The following is a 21,616-nucleotide window of genomic DNA, read 5'->3' on the forward strand; positions in this document are numbered from 1 at the left end:
GTGGGAGCAGAAGAGGGACAAAATAACCCGGCGGAATAATAATAATAAATAATTCGTCCATAGTCCAACAAGTAGTTGGAATGCTGTATCAGCATTCCCACTAAATTACATCAACCAAGCAATACTTACTGCAATCAATTAGTCAGATATTTAAAAATACAACATACTGGCAAAACAACTCCGCACCTATTTAAAGCCTGATTTTGCATGTTATGATGCAGTTGGACACCTGATTTCACTTTTCATTATGGCTTATCCTGCAAAAGTGTTCTTCCCGGCTTTTGAAAAGATAAGTACAAATAACCTTGAGGAGTGAACATGAGGCTGTCAGAACTCAGTGTTTTGAGTAAAGATGGTGTTGGACAAGACAAATCAAAACAGCCTTGTATGTTTATCTACAAAACCAGATTTTTCCTGAAGGTGGTCAGGAAAAAACAATCTTGGAGGGCCACCTAAGAGTTTAATGTGCTGGAAAAACATTGGTGTTGATGTCTTAAAAAAACTTCTGGAAAGTTCCCTCAACCCCAAAACCAATCTTAGGTATGCAGAAATGCTCTTGGTTACACACTAAACAAACAAAGGAGGAAAACACATTCTGGGGAATCTCAAATACTAGTCTGACAAAATTCAATCTGTGTGAATGGAGAGGCTGAGAAGAGGCACACACTTGTATAAAGTGGCGAAGTCACACCCATCTACTTCCGCCCCATGGGACCTTATTTCTGAAAAATTATGTATTGAAGTCAATGGGGAGAGAAAGATTATCTTTCGATCCCGTTTGAATTGTGCCACGAATTACACATATGATGTTTGTAAATCTTACAAAATTATTTCCATATCAAAAAAGTCACAGTTTGTGTATGTACAGTTCTCAACATGGCCAGACTTGTAGTGATTTTCACCTCTTTTAATGCTTTTCGCTTCATTCTGAAAGAAAGAGGCGAAATGTGGTAACGTGACGGCCATCTTGGTGTTGGTGACGTATGGAAGACCAGAGTTGTAGTTCATTGAGTGCTTCACACAAAAAAATGTGTTACTTCACAGTTTTACAGCACATTTTAATTTTTTTGACTTGCAAAATTATCTTTTAAATTGACAAACATCATATGTGTAATTCGTTGCACAATTCAAACGGGATCAAAAGATAATCTTTCTCTCTCCATTGACTTCAATACATACTTTTTCCGAAATAAGGTCGCATGGAGGTCCCCCGGAAGGGGAGGGACTTCGCCACTCTATAGGCAAGGATACCCATGCTTATCAATGTTTAATAACCCGTGAAAATTCATCAGTCAGGGTATTTATGTAATAGCCAACACCACTTGTTTTCCACAAATGAAAATATATAACATCCGGATTTATTTATTTTTTCAAGAAATCTGTTTCGTCTCGAAGTTGGAGGTCGAGATTAGTTGGAAGATTAACAACTTAGTCTACAAAAAACATTTCAGAAGCCAGGTCGCCAACAAGAGTTTTCACTACAAGGTTAACACAGTCTTTTGTGAATTTGCTCCATGTCTTGCTCTCGATTTTAAAAAGGTCACATGTCTTGACCATTTCCACTGATCATAATTCCATTGTTGAGGTCTACTAGAATAGATTTACATTGTTCAATGTTCCAAAATCACATTGGTTTCTCAGCATCTCTGTATAGTATGTGTATTCACTCTCTGTCCTACACGCCTTGTTGGAGCTCCTGCCCCCCCCCCCCCTCTATGAGCCCACTGTGCTCTGATTGGTCAGCTTGCCCACTCTGTTCTGGTTAGTCAACCACTGTTACATCAGTAACATCAGTGTTTATGTGTTACAATGGCGTTTGTTAGCAACCAGAAAATGACACCAGTAATGACAAACAGATGAGAATGCTGCGTGGGGTCTGGGTGCCGTGTTGGCGGGACGCTGCTCCGCTCGCTGCTCCACTCGCTGCTCCACTCTTTGAGGCTCGAGGAGCGGACAGTGTGAGCTGGATTACTGGTGTTGTTTCCTGGTTGCTGCGTGGGGTCTGAGTGAGTGTGTGTGCGGAGCTCCGCGGATTGATCCATTTTGAACAATTGGTCCATTTGGATGTAGTGACGTCAATATGCCCCAGAAGAAAAAAATGATAAAGGAAAAATATACAACGAGGCGTTCTGGGGCAGCATAGACATGTATTTTCTGTGTTAGAGTTTTACTCGCTACAGGGTGTACTTTGAGGGTTTGTGACTTTGCAGACCTTTTACATGCAGAAAAAGCTACATAACACAAGGGGACGGGTAATAACAAGAAAAAGCATATGATGGGACCTTTAATATACCGGTTTATTTTTTGTTGATTATTAAGGTGTACATGATGTAAACCTATACAAACTGTAAATGGAGAAGCAGTCATAGTGTTGCACTCTTTTGAAGAAATAGAGTCTGCTAGTGTCTGATTGTCAGTTTAGGAGAACTACAAAAAAAAACTTGAAACAGCCCCCTAATATCAAGTGGAATAGAAATTGGGTGGAGAGCATTTCAGACCGAGTTCACCCTCTGACAATCTGGTACTCTTTGTCACCATAGCAACCCTTGTGGTTATTATTTACATCTGACGCCTGCGGCTATCAAATTGTCATGAGGTGTGAAAAACAAGTGCCTACAATGTGTATGTGAAAAAGAGAAGTGGGCAGATTTGTCTTGGCATATAGCCTCTCTGTGTGTGTGTGTGTGTGTGTGTGTGTGTGTGTGTGTGTGTGTGTGTGTGTGTGTGTGTGTGTGTGTGTGTGTGTGTGTGTGTGTGTGTGTGTGTCTGTACAAGAGTGCACAACACACACACTCACGTTTTCTTCCCTAAAGCCCCAGGCTTAACAGAGCAATGTGGTACTAACAAGTGTGTGACAATATGAGGAAACTCCCACCATGGACTGTATTACCAGCACTCTCCTCTCTTCTCACCCACTTTTTATCTGTCCTCCTTTCTTACACAATGGTCTCCCTTATATGTACAGCCCTTTCTTTCCACAAGCACAGCAGTCAGAAAAGATTCTTCAGCATAGTGTTGATAATGTATCGTTGTTTTATCCAATTGAGCACATTGCGAAAGATGAGATATTTAATTATAGAGGTTTTTTTAGTATCAAAAGAAAACTGCACTTTAAAATGTGTTTTATTTAAAAAGAAAATCACATTTAAAGTCAAGTTATTTAACAAAAAATGGTTTTACTTTACTGAAAGCAACAGAAAGGCAGAACTGAGTGCCTTTTTAAAATGTATTTGTATTATTATAAATAATATCATATTTAAAGAATAAATAATAATATATATAATATAATAATAATAACACTTTGACCTCATAGAGACATATCGATAAGTAACTCTGCAAAGTGCGAATATCTGACAGCCATACACACACACACCTAAAAAAGACGTAATACACTCACACAGGCTCCTGTGTACTCTGTTCGTTAACAAGCCTTTAAATCGATTATCATGGCAACATCTGATAATAAACTGCAGTGGATAGTGTAATAGGTTGTAACTAATTGATAGGTCAAACTCTGACATGATTATACATTAAGAAGCATGTTCTAACAGAAGGGGGATGCAAAAACAGGAATAAAATGTTCAATATGTATGAGTTTCAATCTAATCTGTCGTCTAATCGCATTACCATTTGTAACTTTTAAATGTCATGAGGCAAATGGACTGTTTGAGTACTATAGTGGGAAACATGACTGTTCTGTCAACGTCCTTCTGTATCAAGATGCATTAGGTCAGTTTCATTAAGTAACAATATTTTCTCATTAAACTCTATTCTGCTGTGTTGTTTACACTGCAATTTGTCACATTAGCCAACTCCTCACAAAAGTAAACTGTGACATTTCCAAAAGCTGTAAATGTTCCATGACTTTGCTTGTGAAACAGTTATTCTTGTTTATTGACTAGTCCAGAATGTAAACATTTCCAGGAATCCAGGTGTCAGGCTTGATAATGCATTTTGAGTCCTCTGGTGTTATCAGTGTTATTGGTAGGGCAAATGACCTTCAACTGTAATGAAGCATTGATAGTAACAGCAAAGATTTGCTAGCTAGGAGGTGATTATCATAGTTATATATATTATTTTCTCCTGATGTGTGAGTGGATTCAGCTTTCTGTCATGCCAATAAATCCATTTATTTTCCTGCTATGATTTTAAATTGTCTCTGTATTATTTAACAAGTAATTTATATTTGTGTATATCCCAACACTTAGAGGTACATGATTTTAGATCTTCTCAGGGTGAATAAAATGTTGCAACCCTCCCAATAGTGTCCGGTCTTAACCCCTGTTAATAACACACTTACCCACACACAATATGAAACCGATTCATATTTTGTAAATACACACACTGGTAGAACCAGAGGTCATTGCTTTTGGCGTTACATTTGTCTTAATGAGGGCACATGACTGTGTGTGTGTGTATGCCTACTTCTTTGTATCGGTGTGTTTTCTTTTTAATTCCAACTATCAACAGTTATGTGGGGTCTTCAGGAAATCTGTGCTCACACTGTTCTAGTGGACCAAGTTTAGTGGACCGTATCGCCTTCATTGATTTTCTGTTCCTCAATGACTTAATGTGCCTGTTGAGTGCAGCTATATTATTTAAAAAAAAAAAAAATACTTCATATATTAAATGAGAACAGACCCACTGAGTCACAACTGAGTCATTGGAAAAGAAAATGGTCTTTGGGGCTGTTTGCCTGCACACTTCATTAGCTGTTATAATAACTGACCATTAAGCAGCGGGGAACAGAATCAATGAAAGCGGAGACAAGAGGAGGCGACAAGAGGAGATGATGGGAAGAGAGGTGAAAAGGAGAAAGATGTCCTGCCAGTGTCTGTACAACAAAGCCGCTCTGTATGTAATTGTCTCGTGGTGAGTGTTGTGGTATTTGGCACCAGGAGTACTGTGAAACTCAAACCGTTGCTGCGGACTGTCCCTTTAATGTGGCAGGCGACTAAATGGTGCCCTGTCATCAGCCTGCATTTACTTGCAGTGGTTTTGTACAATCAAACACTGACACACAAACGTAAACACACATCCCCACAACCGCAACGGACACAAACTATACATGTTCCAAACTAGGAAAGTTACACAATACCTTTTCATCTCATCGCAGACGTTGGATTTCTATATGTGGATGTAGTGTATTACTGAAGGCAGAGCCGTGCGAGGCATTCTGTTCTCAGCAAGACACAGAAACCTGAGTGGCTGCACAGTAAACACACTGTAGATACACTGAGGAGCTGGGACTGTAACATTGCCAGCTAAGGTTAAAGGTACATTTCATTAAAATGTAGGACACTCTCCAACTGAGAAGAAGAGGATGAGGAAAGGAAGAAAAACAGACGAAATAAAACAAAGAAGGGAAGAATGAACGAAAGCCTGAGGGAAAATGAGTTTACTAAACTATCATCACCCCTGATTTCAGCCGAATAATGAGCCTCTTTCAGCATGATAACTTCCTGCTACTGATGCATGCCGATAAAGCCATGCTACCTGAATGCTGTCTACTCAGTCAATCAAAACCATTCCCTGCCTGCAGACAAAACAAGTGGTGCAATCACAATCCATCCATCAGATAAGAAACAGATGTTAGACACAGGGCTGATCTCACATACACAGATGCACTACTATGCGCGAACACACACGTGTAGCCTTTGTTTTTAGATTTCATGTTGTATTGGAAAAATAAAGCTGTCTATGATTTGTTTGGAACTACTCCTCATTGTATTTATGACTTTTTAAACATCCTTGATTCGTCTCCATAATCATTTGTCTTGACTAAACGGTTCAATCATGTGCAGAAACTACCGTCTTTTTTTTGCCTGTGTTTAACAATGTCTGTTATTGTGTACACATAATCTGCTGTGGGGACGGATGTTGTGGGAGATTTGGCTTTGCAAGAGTTGAGCTAAACAAACCAGGCAAATTTAGAGAGCTAAAATAAAGGTCTAGTTCAATAGAGTCTCAGGTTGAGATACTTCCAAGTCAGGATAACTTTGTGGGAGATTAGGCGGATGTTGGCGCTTCAAGCCCCGGGGAAACTGAGGAGAGACGGTGAGATTTGACTGATAACTCGGTTTAGTTTATCCAGAAAAACTTTAGGATCTGAATCCTGTATTGCTGACAGGAGCTTTTAAAGCTTCCTCTGTCAGGATGTGCTGATCTAAACCTGGGCAGCTCCAAGAGTCGTATCCATCCAAAATAAATAATTTGACCAAACTGGAGCAGAGTGTAAAGAGATTTAGTGAGCACCAGCACATATTAAGCGCCACTTTTAGATGTTGCTTAAAGTAGGTCAGTGGAAATTAGGGAAAGGCAGTGCACCTGTGGCTTTATTCCCACATGTTGAGTGGATCAATGTGAAATTCCTTCCATCAAGTATCCTCAACAGTGGCTCACGCTGGAACAAGGGTCGTTCTCTGGGTTGCAAAAGGTGACCATTCTGAAAGGATGTGTATTTCTTCAGACAGCGCATGTGGGATAATAGTTTGACGCACGTGTTAATTGCAATGTGAGGAGACTGTATCAGCATGTTTAGCGGGTGTTTTCATATTCCAGTTTTTCTCTAAAGATGTTTGTGAAGAACGTGTTGAAATGGACACCTGCTTTGTGTGTTTGCGTTTGTTTATGTGTGACTTTACCATCAGAGATGTTCCATGAAGAGGTAGCTATCACACTGGGGTCCTGGGGAAACTCAGACCCTGCAAAGAAAAAAGAAAAAAGACTATTAGTATGTTTCCGGTTGTTTGGCTCTATCAATTCCTGTTCATGAACCATGCATTAAGAAAACATTTCAAATAATGCTGCTGTAGGTGTATTATTTATTAAATAAACAATCCCAACGTTGCTGGCCCTTTTTTTAATATAAAAGACTGTAAACAGACAGTTCTTAAAAAGTTTTTCCCATCTAAAATATGGTGATCGCATTGTACATTGCTGGTGCAGATGAAAGGTTTGAATGTATAACAGGCAGCCCAACAGAGAGCCACGTGGACTTAATGCTACATTATTAGCAGCTGACGACAGAGCACCTCTCTGCTTTTCATTAACGGAGAGAGGAGACTGAAAATGGGCTCCAGTGTGCACTGCCACAGGTCACAGGTGAGTCCTCACAAATGAAAAAGCCTGCGAGACTTAAACATACGGGACTGACATGGATGGGACCAGAAACAGTTTTATCTTTCCAGATTCTTTGGACTCCAGACGGATACGTTTGTATACAGTATCTTGGTGCCAGTTTAACATGAGCAAATTCCTCAAACTTGTCCAAAAACGCCAGAATTTGCATTGATAAAAGTGTGTACAAATGTATCAGTGAACCTTCCATGAACATAACTTACCCACATGAAGTTCAGCAACACATCATAAATATTTGTATAAGACCATTTATCCACAAATGTATAAGCTGAAAACACTATTGTAACATGTGTGGTATGCAGGGTGACATTGGGGAGAAAGTGTGTAGTGAATCGGGACCAGGCGTCTGACATGTAATTGGGTGATAATGTGTTGTTTCACACATGCTGTGTCAGAATGGTAATGACTGTGAGGTGGTGCTTGTAAAACGATCATAATGAGCAGCTCTTTGGGCCTCTGCACCTGTTAGCGAGGGAGTCTGGAGGATCGGCAACAGGCTCACAACAACAGGGGGGCAACTTTATGAGGGTCAAGATTCAAGGCTTTTATTGTCATTTGTACATAGCTACAGTGTAGTTATGACAATTACATTCTTAGGTCACTGGCTCCTCCAACAGTGCAACACAATAAAATAGATAATAGTGCAGATATCTAGTAATAAAAATGCTCCTTATGTTATCTCATCATTAAACTGAAAATCAATATCTAACAATCTCTTATTCTTATGAAAAAAATGTAGTTTACAAAGTTGTTTCTCAAGGAATGAAAATCATTCTCTGGTTTGTTCCTGGAGGCGCCTAAGATGACAGTGTGTGTATTATATCGAGACTTGGCCCCAAGGTGAGTCTAAATTCTCTCTGTGTTCTGGGTTGCTGGCTTAAGGAAACACAGAGCTCTGTGGTTTACAAAGGACAGAGGAGAGGGGACGTTGCAGTTCACTAGCTTCACTAACAAAAAGCTAGCCAAGTGAAGCCAGGTCAGAGTTCAATAGAGGGGCTGGACATGGGAATAAGGGAGGGGGAAGGGGGGGAGATGAAAAACTATGTCGTTTCTAATAACAGAATTTTGTCACAGATTTGATTTAGTCCATCATTTTTGACAGGAAAATGTTTTTCGCATATGATTTTTAACTCAGGAGTTTATTTTCATGGGTGGCTTATTTCTTTGTCTGTTTGTCCGCATGTTTCAGACAAACTACCTGTCCAATTGTGATGAAACGTGTTGGAAGGATGTAGTATGGGCTGAGGAAGAACCTGTTAAATGTTTGGAGCTGATCTGTATTTTTGCTCATTGAAACACCTTGGCAGCAGTCTACGCTCTTCAAGTGCCCTTATGTTCATTTATATAAAACCTTTCCAGATAAGCTCTCTAACTGGACAAGAGGTAATCAACACATTTATTAATTTTCTCTCTTTTCCACCATTTAGGTCACATCTGTTAGTTCTCTTTTATTGAAGCATTCATTTGTAATATCTGGGATGAACTGCAGAGTAATTTTAAGATTAGGTTTCTAATGTTTCTCAGTAACAGAGGGGAGCAATTGTGTAAGCCAATTTGTAATGAGGGCCTAAAAATAGGCACTTTCACAGTGCCTGTGTCAGTTCAAATCAATGCTTCTTGCAGTTGTGGCTCTGGCCCCCTGATTGGTTCATGATCCTCAATCTTATTATCTACCAGATGGAGCTGTGCTTTATATAAAGTATACTGTTCTGTCAATATGAAGCAATGAAAGGGATCAAAGGTTTGGATCACAGTACAACGAAGGAAGAACTTACTTTGAATGTTATTAGGTCTGAGCTGTAATACTCTGATACTTTCACAAAGTGTCAGACAAAGAGTCCTTAACTTGGCCAAAACCGTAACAGTAATATTGTTTTTTTTAATAAACAGCCAAAACCAGCTGTTTTGTAGGAGGGTATGAAAACCCCGTATATATATTTGATCAAAACATTCATTGGTTGAAGTCTGGTTCGTGCCTTCTCTCCAGCCAAGAGCTAAGCTAACTTTTAGCAGCTTGTCTACCATTTCAAATCACTTGCATTTGTACAGCCACAAGTCATCTTCCTAGAACATTAGTGCACTGATACCATCTCTGCCTATAGATTTTTATTCAAATGGGGATTATCTCTACCGTTAAAAACCGAAATGTAACAGTACTTTCCAAAGAATAGCAATATAACTTGGATCAAAGAGCCTTCCACATGTTTTCATAGCATGCCAGTAGCTATATGTTACATGGATACTATGGATGTTTGACATCCTGTAATATAGTATCCCTTTCCCCTCTTGGCTGGTATTCCTTTTTAAACACAACTGAATGTTGTATTACATTCTCTTTTATTTGTAGCTGTGTGCTACTAAATTGTCATGCTAGTGGCAACATATAAAGTAAATGGTTAACATGAAGGTGCCTTTAAGATCTCCAGACTATCAAACTCTACAAAAAAAGTTCCATGAGATCAGCCTCTGATCGTCATCCAGCTGTATTTGGCTTTGGATAAAAATCACGCAGAGACATGAGCCCCACCTCCATTAAGCTCTGAGAATTTGGTGAGACTTTAGTGTGACAGCAGCATATTGGAATTAGTGCTGAATTTCAAACTCATGGGAATGGGAATGAGTGAGAATGCTGAAGTTAAATTAAGGAGAAAAAGGGAGCCTCAGAAGGTAAAGCTGAACCAAATCAGAAATGTTCAATTTGAGGAGTTATGCATTGCAAATATGCTGTTATATGGTCTGGGGGCTGTGTTTGGAGCCATGGTGGTTGGTGTGGTGAGTGAGACTGATGTATGAGCTCTCCCGCTCTGTTATTAGAGCCTTTCCCAAGGACCTCTCCATCCCTATTAGCTGGAAAACTGACCGAACTCAGGGGTTATTTGGGAGACCAACAAACCCACCACTTTGAGAATATAGCTACGCCATGCTCCTGTTTTAAAGAGGTGAAATAAAAAGATCTAGGAATCATAATCGTTCCGCCTCCATTGAGAATGTTTCTTCTTCTTTTATTGTGTTCTAACTTTCTTTGTCTTTTTATTTTTTAGATTTAGGTGCTACTTCTGAAAAAATATCTCCTGCTTTACCAAAAGGAAGTTGTTGAAGAATATATGTAAACAGCTCTTCCTCTTCACACCCAACTATGGAATTACAAGCAATGAAAAGAGTAATGTCCTGCTGGTCATCCAGAACTAGACTCAACACCATAAAGGGCTGAACCTGCCTTAATGAATTATTGGCCCAATTAGGTTCAAGATTGAAAAAACAAGTGGAAAGCTTCAAACTTGGCAAAAGAACAGGGATTTAAGAAAATAAAGATTATTTGATGTAAAAAAGTGATGGAGGAAGCAAGTGTGGGAGGACTTTGAGATACATAGAGTGAAGAAGACTTGGAAAATGTGAGAGTGCAGAAAAAAAACAGCAAGAGAGGAAAAAAGTGACTTCACAATGAACGCAGAGTGAAGGAGCTCTTTTTAAGAAGTAGGTTTCCGTCCCAGCAGCCAGAGTGCAGGCTTGAGTTGGCTCGAGAGTTTATTTATTGTGTCAGATTTAAAAAACGTTAACAGTGATCAAACACAAGCATCACAGTCAATGGACTGATGGCCAGCCACAGGGAAGGAGGAGACAGACAAATAAGTAGGTCATTCTAGTGTCCGAATTCCAGTTTATTACTATTTGGGTTGGATTTTTTGTAGTTTGAGCCATATCTTAAAGCTCTGGCAATATTGTACTTGGCAATTTAAATGCTGAGATCTGGGAACCAGGCACAGGCGTTACAACTAAATCTGCTGGTTCAAGAAATGCAACTTATAGGATTTGACATGCTCTTCACAATGTGTAAATGCAAAATACAATTGCGTGATTCATAATATTTTTTATTGCACAGGAGAAATGTGTTCGTACACAACTGCGCCTGGAAAAGTGAAAGAAACAGGACCAGGAAGTCAGTCTGTAATAAAGGTGGATGAACCACATACAGTTGGGAATACAATGTTGTATTTTTCAACTCTTTTAAATGTGTCTGACTTCAAGTTAGGGATATCAACTTGTGTGCAAATGTATTAATACAACATTTTAATCTATTACATATAATGCTAAACTACCAAATTGTTTTTTATAACCCTACAGTATATTAGAATATCCTTTAAGAGAGAGAGAGCAAACGAGTATATTGACATTTTGGTGATTAAATAGAGTGCGCTGTCTGTGTGTGTGTCTGTGCAGGCAGGTGTGAAGCAGGTGCTCTCAGGCTCAATTGGAGCGTATAGAGGAAGAAAAGCAAGCCAAGGGACTGAATCTTCACCTGAGACCTGACATCATGCACCAAAGCACACCACACACACACACACACACACACACACACACACACACACACACACACACACACACACACACACACACACACACACACACACACACACACACACACACCACACACACACACACACACACACACACACACACACACACACACACACACACACACACACACACACACACACACACACACACACACACACACACACACACACCACACACACACACACACACACACACACACACACCACACACACACACACACACACACACACACACACACACACACACACACACACACACACACACACACACACACACACACACACACACACACACACACACACACACACACACACACACACACACACACACACACACACACACACACACACACACACACACACACACACACACACAGTTCTGCTCTGTAACCTTATAAGACCACAGAAGGGGGTGAGAGAGAGGCGGGAGGGCTGAGCGAGGGAGAGAGCTGTGAGCAGGATAGATGACAGGAGGCTGCGTGACAAGGCCCTTTTTGGATAAAAACAATGGACAACAAGAAAAGGGCCTAAGTTTCAAAATACATTTTCTGTTATTATAAAAAGAAAAGTTAAAAAAAGTTAAACTATTGCTTCCCCTCCACAAACGACAATGTGTTAATGTATACTTCATGTTTTGGAAAGCTGCATAGCCTTCGGAATTAAAGTTTGGCATTCTTAGTTGATGTTGGAGGGAACTTTGGCTCTTTGTGTCAAACGGCCTTGTTTTAAAAATCTATATTTGTTAGATAAAATTGATTTATAATGCTGACTTAGAGATACTGTGAAGAGACACTGACATTCTGAGGAAACAAGAACGCATTGGTAACAACAATGTCATCCTGGCTTCAGATATCAGAATGTAAATGGGTTCTATGAGTACTCTCGAGACTACCCTTTACAGGCATGCTGTTATACAATTACCATGCAGTACAAATGGTAATTTTTCTTATTCTAAAAGTATTTGCATGCTCAGTTCCCTGAACAACCTTCAAATTGCATGTGTGGATTTGATGGGAAACTGAAAGTGTGGGATTCGATTAGCCCAATTGTATTAATGTATGCTGATGCTGGTCCCCATAGCAGCCATTTCAGTGTAGTGAGATAATCTTTGGAGTCTTGACCTTACTGTATAAAAAGAGGTGTTTAGAGCTCTAGGATAATCACAGCCTCATGAAACTTTAAAACCACAAACTATAGACCGAGGTCATTTAGAGGACGTAAGGCTCTCCAAGGTTTATGGACAGTCAGGGGGTTTCTGAGCAGTTTCCTCAACAGAGGTGCTGGTATTCCAATTGCGGGAAAAATAATTAGAAGACATAATTCAACATTGGAACAGCCATTATAAACGTATTCAGTTTTACCAGTTTTCAGAGAACCACTTCCATAAGACATTGACTGATGCCCTGCTATCTCCCTCTAACTATACATGTTAGGGATGGATATGATAGGTTAGAATTGTTGTACACACTACACACATAAACCTATCAAACATTAAATATGAACTCCCAACCACTTCAGAGGTATTTTAAACTGCTGCAGAGCTACTTCAGAGGAAACTTGAGTACACAGGAATAAAGCTGACCATCATGTGAAGTTCCTTCAAACAGCAGCTTGGCACTTCAGTACAAATTATCTCACAGCGTCAGGCTTCCATGGACAACTGTCACTACCCAGCATTCCTCTGTCCATGGTGGTAGAGCATGGCTGAGTGGGAGAAGGGTGACTTCCTTTAGAAAGACAGTGAATCCTTACAACTTCCTGCGATGGTGACAATGCTCTGACTTCTCATGCAAAATGAAAATGTCCATAAAGGCATCAATGGGGATGTTCTTGCTGTAGTTCTAAATCTAAACCAGTAGTTTAACTTAATCTCCCAGTCTACACCACTGCTCTGTCTAACCACAGAACACAAATTGAGGGGGGAGGGGGTTCAACCATGTGCACTGAAACCCTATAGTAGCTTCTCTACCTCACAAGGCCGAATTGGGTAGAGTAGGTCACACTAAAATGTGACCTTTATACCGTAGGATCTCTATTAACAGACACTAAGGCTCAGCAAAAGTCAATATTATCCTCAATTAACTTCTCGTGGATTTACAGTAAAACCAAATCACCATAAATGATGTAAAGTTTGTTTAATAGAGAGGACAACAGTGAGACAAAATTAATTTAATTAAACATCAGTTTGCTTATTTGATCTGGTGAATGTGAATAAATATATCATATCTTAAACAAAATTGAAATCAGAAAAATAAACCTGATAATATTGTGATATTCATTTCAGCCAAACTGTATACTAGGATTAGTTTACATGCTTGCGTTCTATGGGGAGGGGGGGGGGGGGGTCAGTTCCAATCAAACATGTGTACCAATGGTCAAATGAAGAGTCCAGTTCACCAAACTAGAACGTGTGCATATCTTTGAACTATGGGAGGAAACCTGAGATCGCTAAGGAAACCCACGCAAACACATAGCATGTAAACCTGGCATAGAGGGTAAGGGGTTAACTCAAGCCTATTAGGGTTTGTTTGGATTTATGTCCAGTGAGGGCAAATGTACACATCTCCATTGCAGAGATATGCTGGTTATTGTTATTTGAATCCCAGTTAAACTAGGGTCCATCTTCCATATTTAACTTTTTCATCATGAACTCTGCTCTGCGGAATTACTTCATGCTGTGCTGATGGCTCTGCAGAAGCCCAGCCATGCCCTGTTTGGCCCTATAGATCAACATTTGGATGCATAAGCCCCCGCTGACCCTATGAGGCTCTGCAGTGGAAACCACGCTGAGGTAAGGTCTGGTTAGCCCATTCAGGGTGAGGCTCTCCTTTGGCTCCTGTTACCAGCGATGTAAGCAGACTATTGGGGAATGTGCACAAGCATGTTACCACCTACTGTGCAGCTCATCTGTTTTCACCTGACAGGTCCAGTACAAGTGTGGGTATGTGAGCTAGCACTCGGCTTTCTGGAAAACGTGATCGCTTCCACGCAGATAGGGTGAGCCCGGAGACCTTGACGTAATCTGCAGTGGTAGCCGTCTGGCTGTTCATCTGTCTCTGGAACGTGGATACAGTCATCACACTTGCATGTTACTGTGTCACTTTAGAGCACAGCATGTGTTAGCTCAGTGTATTTTGCAGAAATTAGACATGCTGTTTAACGACGTGTATATGGCGAACATGAACGTTTCCATCCGTGTTGAGGTCTCCATATGTCACAGGGTCCGGTCGTGGGATTTAAGAATCAAGCTAAAGTCAGTCAGGCTGTATGTGTGTGGGGACAATAATATAGTCATCTCGCTTGGCTTTTTGTACGTGAATTTTCTGTAAACAGTGTATCATGTGTGCCAACAATGTGAAAAAGACATATGCCATGTTGCATGCCTGCCTGTGTGTGTGTGTGTGTGTGTGTGTGTGTGTGTGTGTGTGTGTGTGTGTGTGTGTGTGTGTGTGTGTGTGTGTGTGTGTGTGTGTGTGTGTGTGTGTGTGTGTGTGTGTGTGTGTGTGTGTGTACTCAGGTACACGTATATACTCCATAAGCTCACTGTCGGCATTTCTAGATTCCTTGAGGAGGACAAATTCAAAGGGAGAGGCCCCAGCAGATGGAATCTAGGAATGCCAGGATAATGCTGCTGGATTTCAATCGTGACTCAGATTTAGACAGAATGAGACTACAGTTGAGCTTGGCGCTGTTCCAAAACCACTCTTTACGTCTGTTGTTATTTCCTCAATCACCAGGCTGAATCTCGCCTTGTCTGCACAAAGTATAATGACTGAAAAGTGTTGGCAGGCCAACTGAATTAAATGAGAATATTTAAGCAAACCACTACTAATGAAACCCAGAGCAGGAACATCTCAAGCTAAGGATGTTTGATTTAAATGATGCATCAACCACAGTGATAGTGTCATTATTAGCTAGAATGCTGCGGGTCTGTATTCAATCAGGGCATAGTCAAACCAGCTTAAACTGTAAAGCATGAATGAATTCACAGACCCACAATCATGCCATATGTGTTACGGTTTGGGAAAGGTAGGACCCAAAAGCAGACTACAAAAAAAGGTAAGTTGGTCTAGAAAACAAAAACGAGCTTTATTGTAAAAGCTGATGGCAAAAACATGGCAAAAACACAAAGGAAGCACAAGGAAGATATAATACAAAAAGCTGACGATGACTGACATGGAGAGTGACGGGAAAAACAAACAATGAACTGACACCGAACACAGGAAGAGACAAGACTAACTACATGGAGGGGTAATCACGAGACGAGAAACAGCCGGGCAGGGGAGGAGAAACACAAGGGCAACAGGTGAACACAATCAGACAATTAAACACACCAGGGAAACTAACGACAGGGAGGAAAACACAGGGAGAAGGACCAGACAAGAAACAAGGAGGAAAACATGACAGGGAGAACAGAAAAGCAAAATAACCCCACAACAAAACTCAAACCCTGACAATATGCTTCCATCAGTACACTTCTGCATATTCTTCAGCTGGTCTTAACACAATTAAGATAAGCTTGTTATAAATTATATACATCAAACCGATTGTGAAAGTATTTTTTGCTGTTCAAGCTCTGTAGGAGATGTTTCCACCAAAAACCCCATTCATGTAACCATTGTGGTTTTCACATTTCCTCTTTACTACCACTGTGCTTCTTGAACTGATTGACCTGATGTATAACAGGGGCCGCTGATTGCTGGCTTCAGAATGCACAGATAAACTGCTCCATCATTTTGGGATGCTTCTGGGAAACTGGGTGTGAGACATCGTGTCTCCGTCAAGTTATGACTCTGTTACTAACGCTGAAGGATAGACTGAGCCACAAACAGTCTAACTTTAGGACCGAAAAAAAGGCAGCCTGGGAGAGAAGGAGAAATAAAGAGCAAGTAGTGGCTGAAATAAGAGAGTGGGAGATATACTGTAGAGACTAGAAAGGCGAGAGATGAAAGCTAAAAAGAAACAAGACAAATTCATTCCAGGAAAAATTGGCTTTGTTGTTCTTTTCTTTGGTTTTCCAGCCCTTTATTGGAGCAACCCTAGGCTGCCAACAGCGGGATTCTGAGGCAAACAGTGAATCTCTGAGGCTTTCCAGCACGCTTCCCTGTCAATCACATCGATGCTCTACTGGAACCTCTCTCATTCCAGGTTAACAAAATAAGCACCAGCATTCCTCCACTTGTTTAGAGGGAAAATGTAGCCGGCTAATGAGGATGACATGAGGGTGGGAGAGAGAGGAGCGATGGGAGAAGTGAGAGCTGAAAACAAGACTGAACCACGATGTCTGCATCCAAAACTCTTTCCGCTGCTGCAGAAAAACGGGAAATGGACTGGAGCATGTCCACATACTGTACCACAAGGAAACATATTTCACATACTGTACCACAAGGAAACATATTTCACATACATTCCAAAATGTGCCGAGAGATACAGCATGATTAAAAAACACTGGTCGATAAATGTACTCAACAAGTTGAGGGTATTCATCAAAATATGACAAGTTAATACAATTGTTGTCAATAGCCACTTTGCAGTGATGGATCTGGAATATGAGCACTACTATTCTGGGATCTATAAGAAAGAATACCATTGTGCAAAAATAATACAGGCCACTAAAAAACACAAGGCAGTTTTTCCTCATTAAAACATGTTTATAGTATGGAAGAACAATTGTAGATCTCTGACTCTTTTTGGGAACTGGGTGGATTTATGTGATTAAAGGACACAAAAGGTTTCCCTAATGAGAGGGATTTGTCAAAAAGTATTTTGATAGTGAAATTCACCCTTCTGCCCAAATAAGTGAAGAAGGCGACGGTCCAAAGCTGTTTGTGTGTGTATTCACTGTGTGTTGGTGTGTTAGAGAGACAGACTTCCTGGTTTCTGATTCCCCTTAGACCCATCTCTAATGTCAGTAAGAGGGAGGGGGACAGAGGAGGAATGGGGGACACCTGCTCTGGATCTGCCTCAGTTTGGGGGGAAAAAGAGGGCAATCATATGTCAAAGAAGAACAAAAGATAAAAGCAGAGGGAAAATGTCAGGCAGATGTAAATTATGAAAACTGAGGAGATGATAAAAGGTAACTTTGACATTGTGGGAAACTCGTTGAAAAGAAACAGACTAGAAGCTTTTTAAACTCATAGCCTATGTTTGGAGAAGCAACACAAGATGTGAATAAAAGGGTGAAGGTATGGGATGAGGAGATGGAGGGGCAGGGGAGAATGGTGGACAACCAGCTTAGGAAAAGACACTGGGTGAGCAGAGTTTAAAAAAGAATAACAGCTATAAAGTAGGAAAAATGTCCTTAAATCATGGGAAGTGCTTGGTTTAACTTGCCTGAGAAAGGTAGAAAAGTGAATAAATTATGTTTAAAGTGTTAATTATTTTTTTGTAAATCATGCATGAAGCCATTTTTCAAGTTTCTATTAAAACCCACAGTGCAAATAATCTTGTAATCGTAAAGTTAAAGTTTGTCTTCCTATTTTCAAAGTCTCATTGTTTATTATGATGTTAATTTATGATGCATGAGACCTAACACACAGTTCGAAAGGAATAACTTTGCTGGGTGGAAAGTCATGCCTGATCTCACTTTCAATTGACGTAGTTTTCCGTTGGCTGCAACTGTGTGCTGATTATGAAAACACTTCCACCCAAAGTCTTCTTTGTGGATTAAACATTGAGAACTTCAAAACAGTAAAGGGGGTGGAGATGACTGGGGGATTTAGAAAGCCTGGATCCTATTAAAGTGGGCAAAGAGCTAGAATCAGAGTGCCAGAGAGAGACACAAACTCTGCCACGAGGCACAAAGACGATCACAGTTCCTCTAACATTTCCAAAGCTTGTTGTAATTTCCACACCATTTCACCAGACGACTGGAGCGGGGGCTGACTACGCACACCTTGTAAAGCATCCCAGCTTGCTTCTCCAAACAGAGTCTCACCTCACCTCCCATAAACCCCGTTCTCTCAAACACACACTTCATAACTGATCCACCTCCAGCCCAGACGATGGAAAGCAGGATAGGCAGATGGTGGTGCACAGAAGAAAGGGGTGTTAAAGGACTACTTCAGGCACAAAGATCTCTATTGTATTACCTAATTTCCTGTATAGAATCTCCAAGGTTGCAGAGATGAAATCTGGTAGATCCCTCTGTGCAGGATCCCACAGCCTGTATACACCTTCATTTGTTATTCCTGCTCTCGACTTCTCATCAATGTGCCAGTCCTTTGAACCCTAGACAATTTTAACTTGTTACTCCTACTTTAACACATTCATGGGGAAGTCACTTTAGTTTTTTTTGGAATGTCATACATTATTTTCCAAGGCTTCCTAGAAATGGCCTTATTGAAAACTGTTCATAGTAAAGAACAGTTTATGACGAATGTTGATGACACATTATATAGTTCAAAAATATTATTCTACGGATATCATCACTTTGTTTTTCTTTCCCTTATTTATGTTCAGGATGAATACAATTTGAGCTTAAACACTACAAGTGAAATGTTGCCATGGAGTCAATAAGTTAGATGTGGGCTTTACCTGGGCCCACTATTTTTTTTGGACAAATTTGCTTACACTTACAACAGGGTAAGTTATGCTGCATTAGGCACTATCCATTCCTGTTTGTACTGTTACCATGGATGTGTAGACAAGAGTAAACCGAGACTAATAATTGTGAGGTAATATGTTTTATGTAGGATCACTATAGTGACAAGTGGATTAAGACGTTTTCTCAAACTATTATTTATTATCGACTTTTATGAGACTGCTGTGGAGTTAAGGAGAAAGGGTGGGATGACAGAATGTGTGCAATATAAGCTTTCAAATGTGGTGAGCTGTGTGAAGGCTCTTGCATGAGAAAGCCTGTGTGTCAGAGTCATTCATGTGCAGTGTCTATGTACGTGTTAGAATTGGCAGCAGGTTAGGGTACTCTGGCCTTGATTAGACATCTCTTTCCTGTCCACCAGCCACTGACTGAAGCAGTGAATTACGCTGCCATCTCAGCAGTGTAATTGGGGACACATGCAGCCCTAAACCCTTCCTCCATAAGCCCCTCCCTCCCTCTTTAGGTCAAACCAGCAGTAAGATCAAATGCTCCCCTCAGTGGAGCATTCTTCAATAAAACAACTAGGGAGCAGGAGAGAAAGGGGAAGAGAAACAAAGCGCAAGAAAAGGGAGAAGAAAGGAAATCAAAAGAGATAGGGTGAGACAGGCAGAGAGTAGAGCAGAAGGAGACAGAGGTAGAGACAGTGGCCTTTTCTCAATCGCGAGTACACATGCTGCAGAGCAACTATTTCAAGTATACTACGTCATTGAGTGGCGCCGAAGGACTGTTTAAATGCATGTTAAATGCCCAGCATTCTGCGCCACTCTATGATGTAGTATACTTGAAATAGTTGTTCTGCAGCATGTGTACTCGCGATTGAGAAACGGCCAGTGAGAGCATATGGAACATGTTTACAGTAATATTGCAGGGCCCTGATGTTATCGTGGTGCTTTACTTGGTGGATCAGGACTTCTCATGAAATGTGCAGTAAAGTCTGTCTTTTCTCTTCCCTGCCCTGTCACTTACCCTCTCTTTTCTGTGCAACAGCACCCCACCCATGAATACTTTCACTTCATTACCATTGCAGGAATTCTCTTTTCCTCCAAGTCTGTATATAAAACTGTATACTGTGTCTCTCTTCTGTACACAAAACATAGTGTCCTGGTTCCGTTTCAAAGCAATAAAGCCTTGATGGGCTCAGGTCTGGTTCATGCTTACATAAACAATCCTCCCTCCTTTTCAAAAGGCAAAGAGAGAAACAGAGGTTAAGAAATGGTCTGCTAGGCTACTGAAAGTCAACTCACTTGAGATCCATGTAGACAAATGTGGACTGTTACGTCCCCAGCTCGCTTAGGGTCAAAGGGAAGCAACACGAAACCAGGTGTTAAGGTAAGAGTAAGGTAAGAGGTTGATTTGAATAATAAACTCAAAATAAAGATATAACCAAAAATACAGGCTCGTAAAACCAGCTATCTGTTCACAATAACGCTACACAAAACGAAGGCCACGAAGGTCATAGCACACTATGGGGACTTAAGGCTAAAATAGTGAGGCGTCTCGCACAAGTTCGACATCGTCACAAATCACAGAATACACACAAAACTAGTGATGTTACGTATTGCGCCGAGGCTTCGGAGCGTGTGTCGAGTAATCTCCGAAGCTTTTTGTGAAGCATGTATCGAGGCTTGTATCGTTTTGGGCCAGTGACGTCATCGATGACAAACGAAGCCTCGCTGCCTGTCGATACCACGTGACTGCTTCACGAAGCGATTCAGATCGGTTGAACCACAACGCTCATAATACCCATGGATGTATAATAAGAACCATATAACCCCTCCTGTACCCGGGCCCGGTGACACGATGGAATTAAGAGAGCTCAGACCCTCGCTTATAGAGGTCGGAACATGTCATAAGTATAAATAGATACAAGCATAAATAAATGTAGGAATAAAAACATCAATAAATACAGGAATACATATCTTGCAGTGTTTTCACTAAGAAAGTGGATCACATCACTCCAGTTCTGAAGTCTTTACACTGGCTTCCTGTGTGTCAAAGAATAGATTTCAAAATACTGCTGCTGGTTTATAAAGCACTGAATGGTTTAGGCCCAAAATACATTTCTGACCTCCTGCTAAATTATGAACCATCCAGATCTCTCAGGTCTTCAGGGACTGGTCAGCTTTCTGTCCCCAGAGTCAGAACTAAACACGGTAAAGCAGCGTTCAGTTATTATGCTCCAAATATCTGGAACAAACTCCCAGAAACCTGCAGGTCCGCTACAACTCTGACTACTTTTAAATGTCGCTGCTTTTAATTGAACTATTCATATCTTAGACTGCACTGTAACTTTTATCCATGTACTTTTTTCTTTTAATGTTTAATTGACAGCACTGTAACTTTTATCCATGTATTTTTTCTTTTAATGTTTATTTTATTAGCTTTTCTTTTTAATGACTGATTTTAAATGCCATTTTCTTAATCTCTTTCATTTTTTGTAAAGCACTTTGAATTGCCTTGTGTTGAAAAGTGCTATATAAATAAACTTGCCTTGCCTTGCCTTTTCAGGGAGCTTTAG

The 21,616-nt window shown here is 40.5% G+C and overlaps 1 protein-coding gene across 1 annotated transcript in view; it reads right to left on the reverse strand.

Annotated features, from left to right (window-relative positions):
* The window catches only part of ror1 (receptor tyrosine kinase-like orphan receptor 1), a 128,628-nt gene that overhangs the window by 33,707 nt on the left and 73,305 nt on the right, over positions 1-21,616 (reverse strand). Inside the window, exon 2 of the mRNA XM_034210517.1 lies at positions 6,645-6,704. Coding sequence (XP_034066408.1) covers positions 6,645-6,704 — 60 coding nt within the window. The remainder of the gene's footprint in view (positions 1-6,644; positions 6,705-21,616) is intronic.

The sequence above is a fragment of the Gymnodraco acuticeps genome, unplaced genomic scaffold (genome assembly GCF_902827175.1).
Source record: "Gymnodraco acuticeps unplaced genomic scaffold, fGymAcu1.1, whole genome shotgun sequence".
NCBI classification, from domain to species: Eukaryota; Metazoa; Chordata; class Actinopteri; order Perciformes; family Bathydraconidae; genus Gymnodraco; species Gymnodraco acuticeps.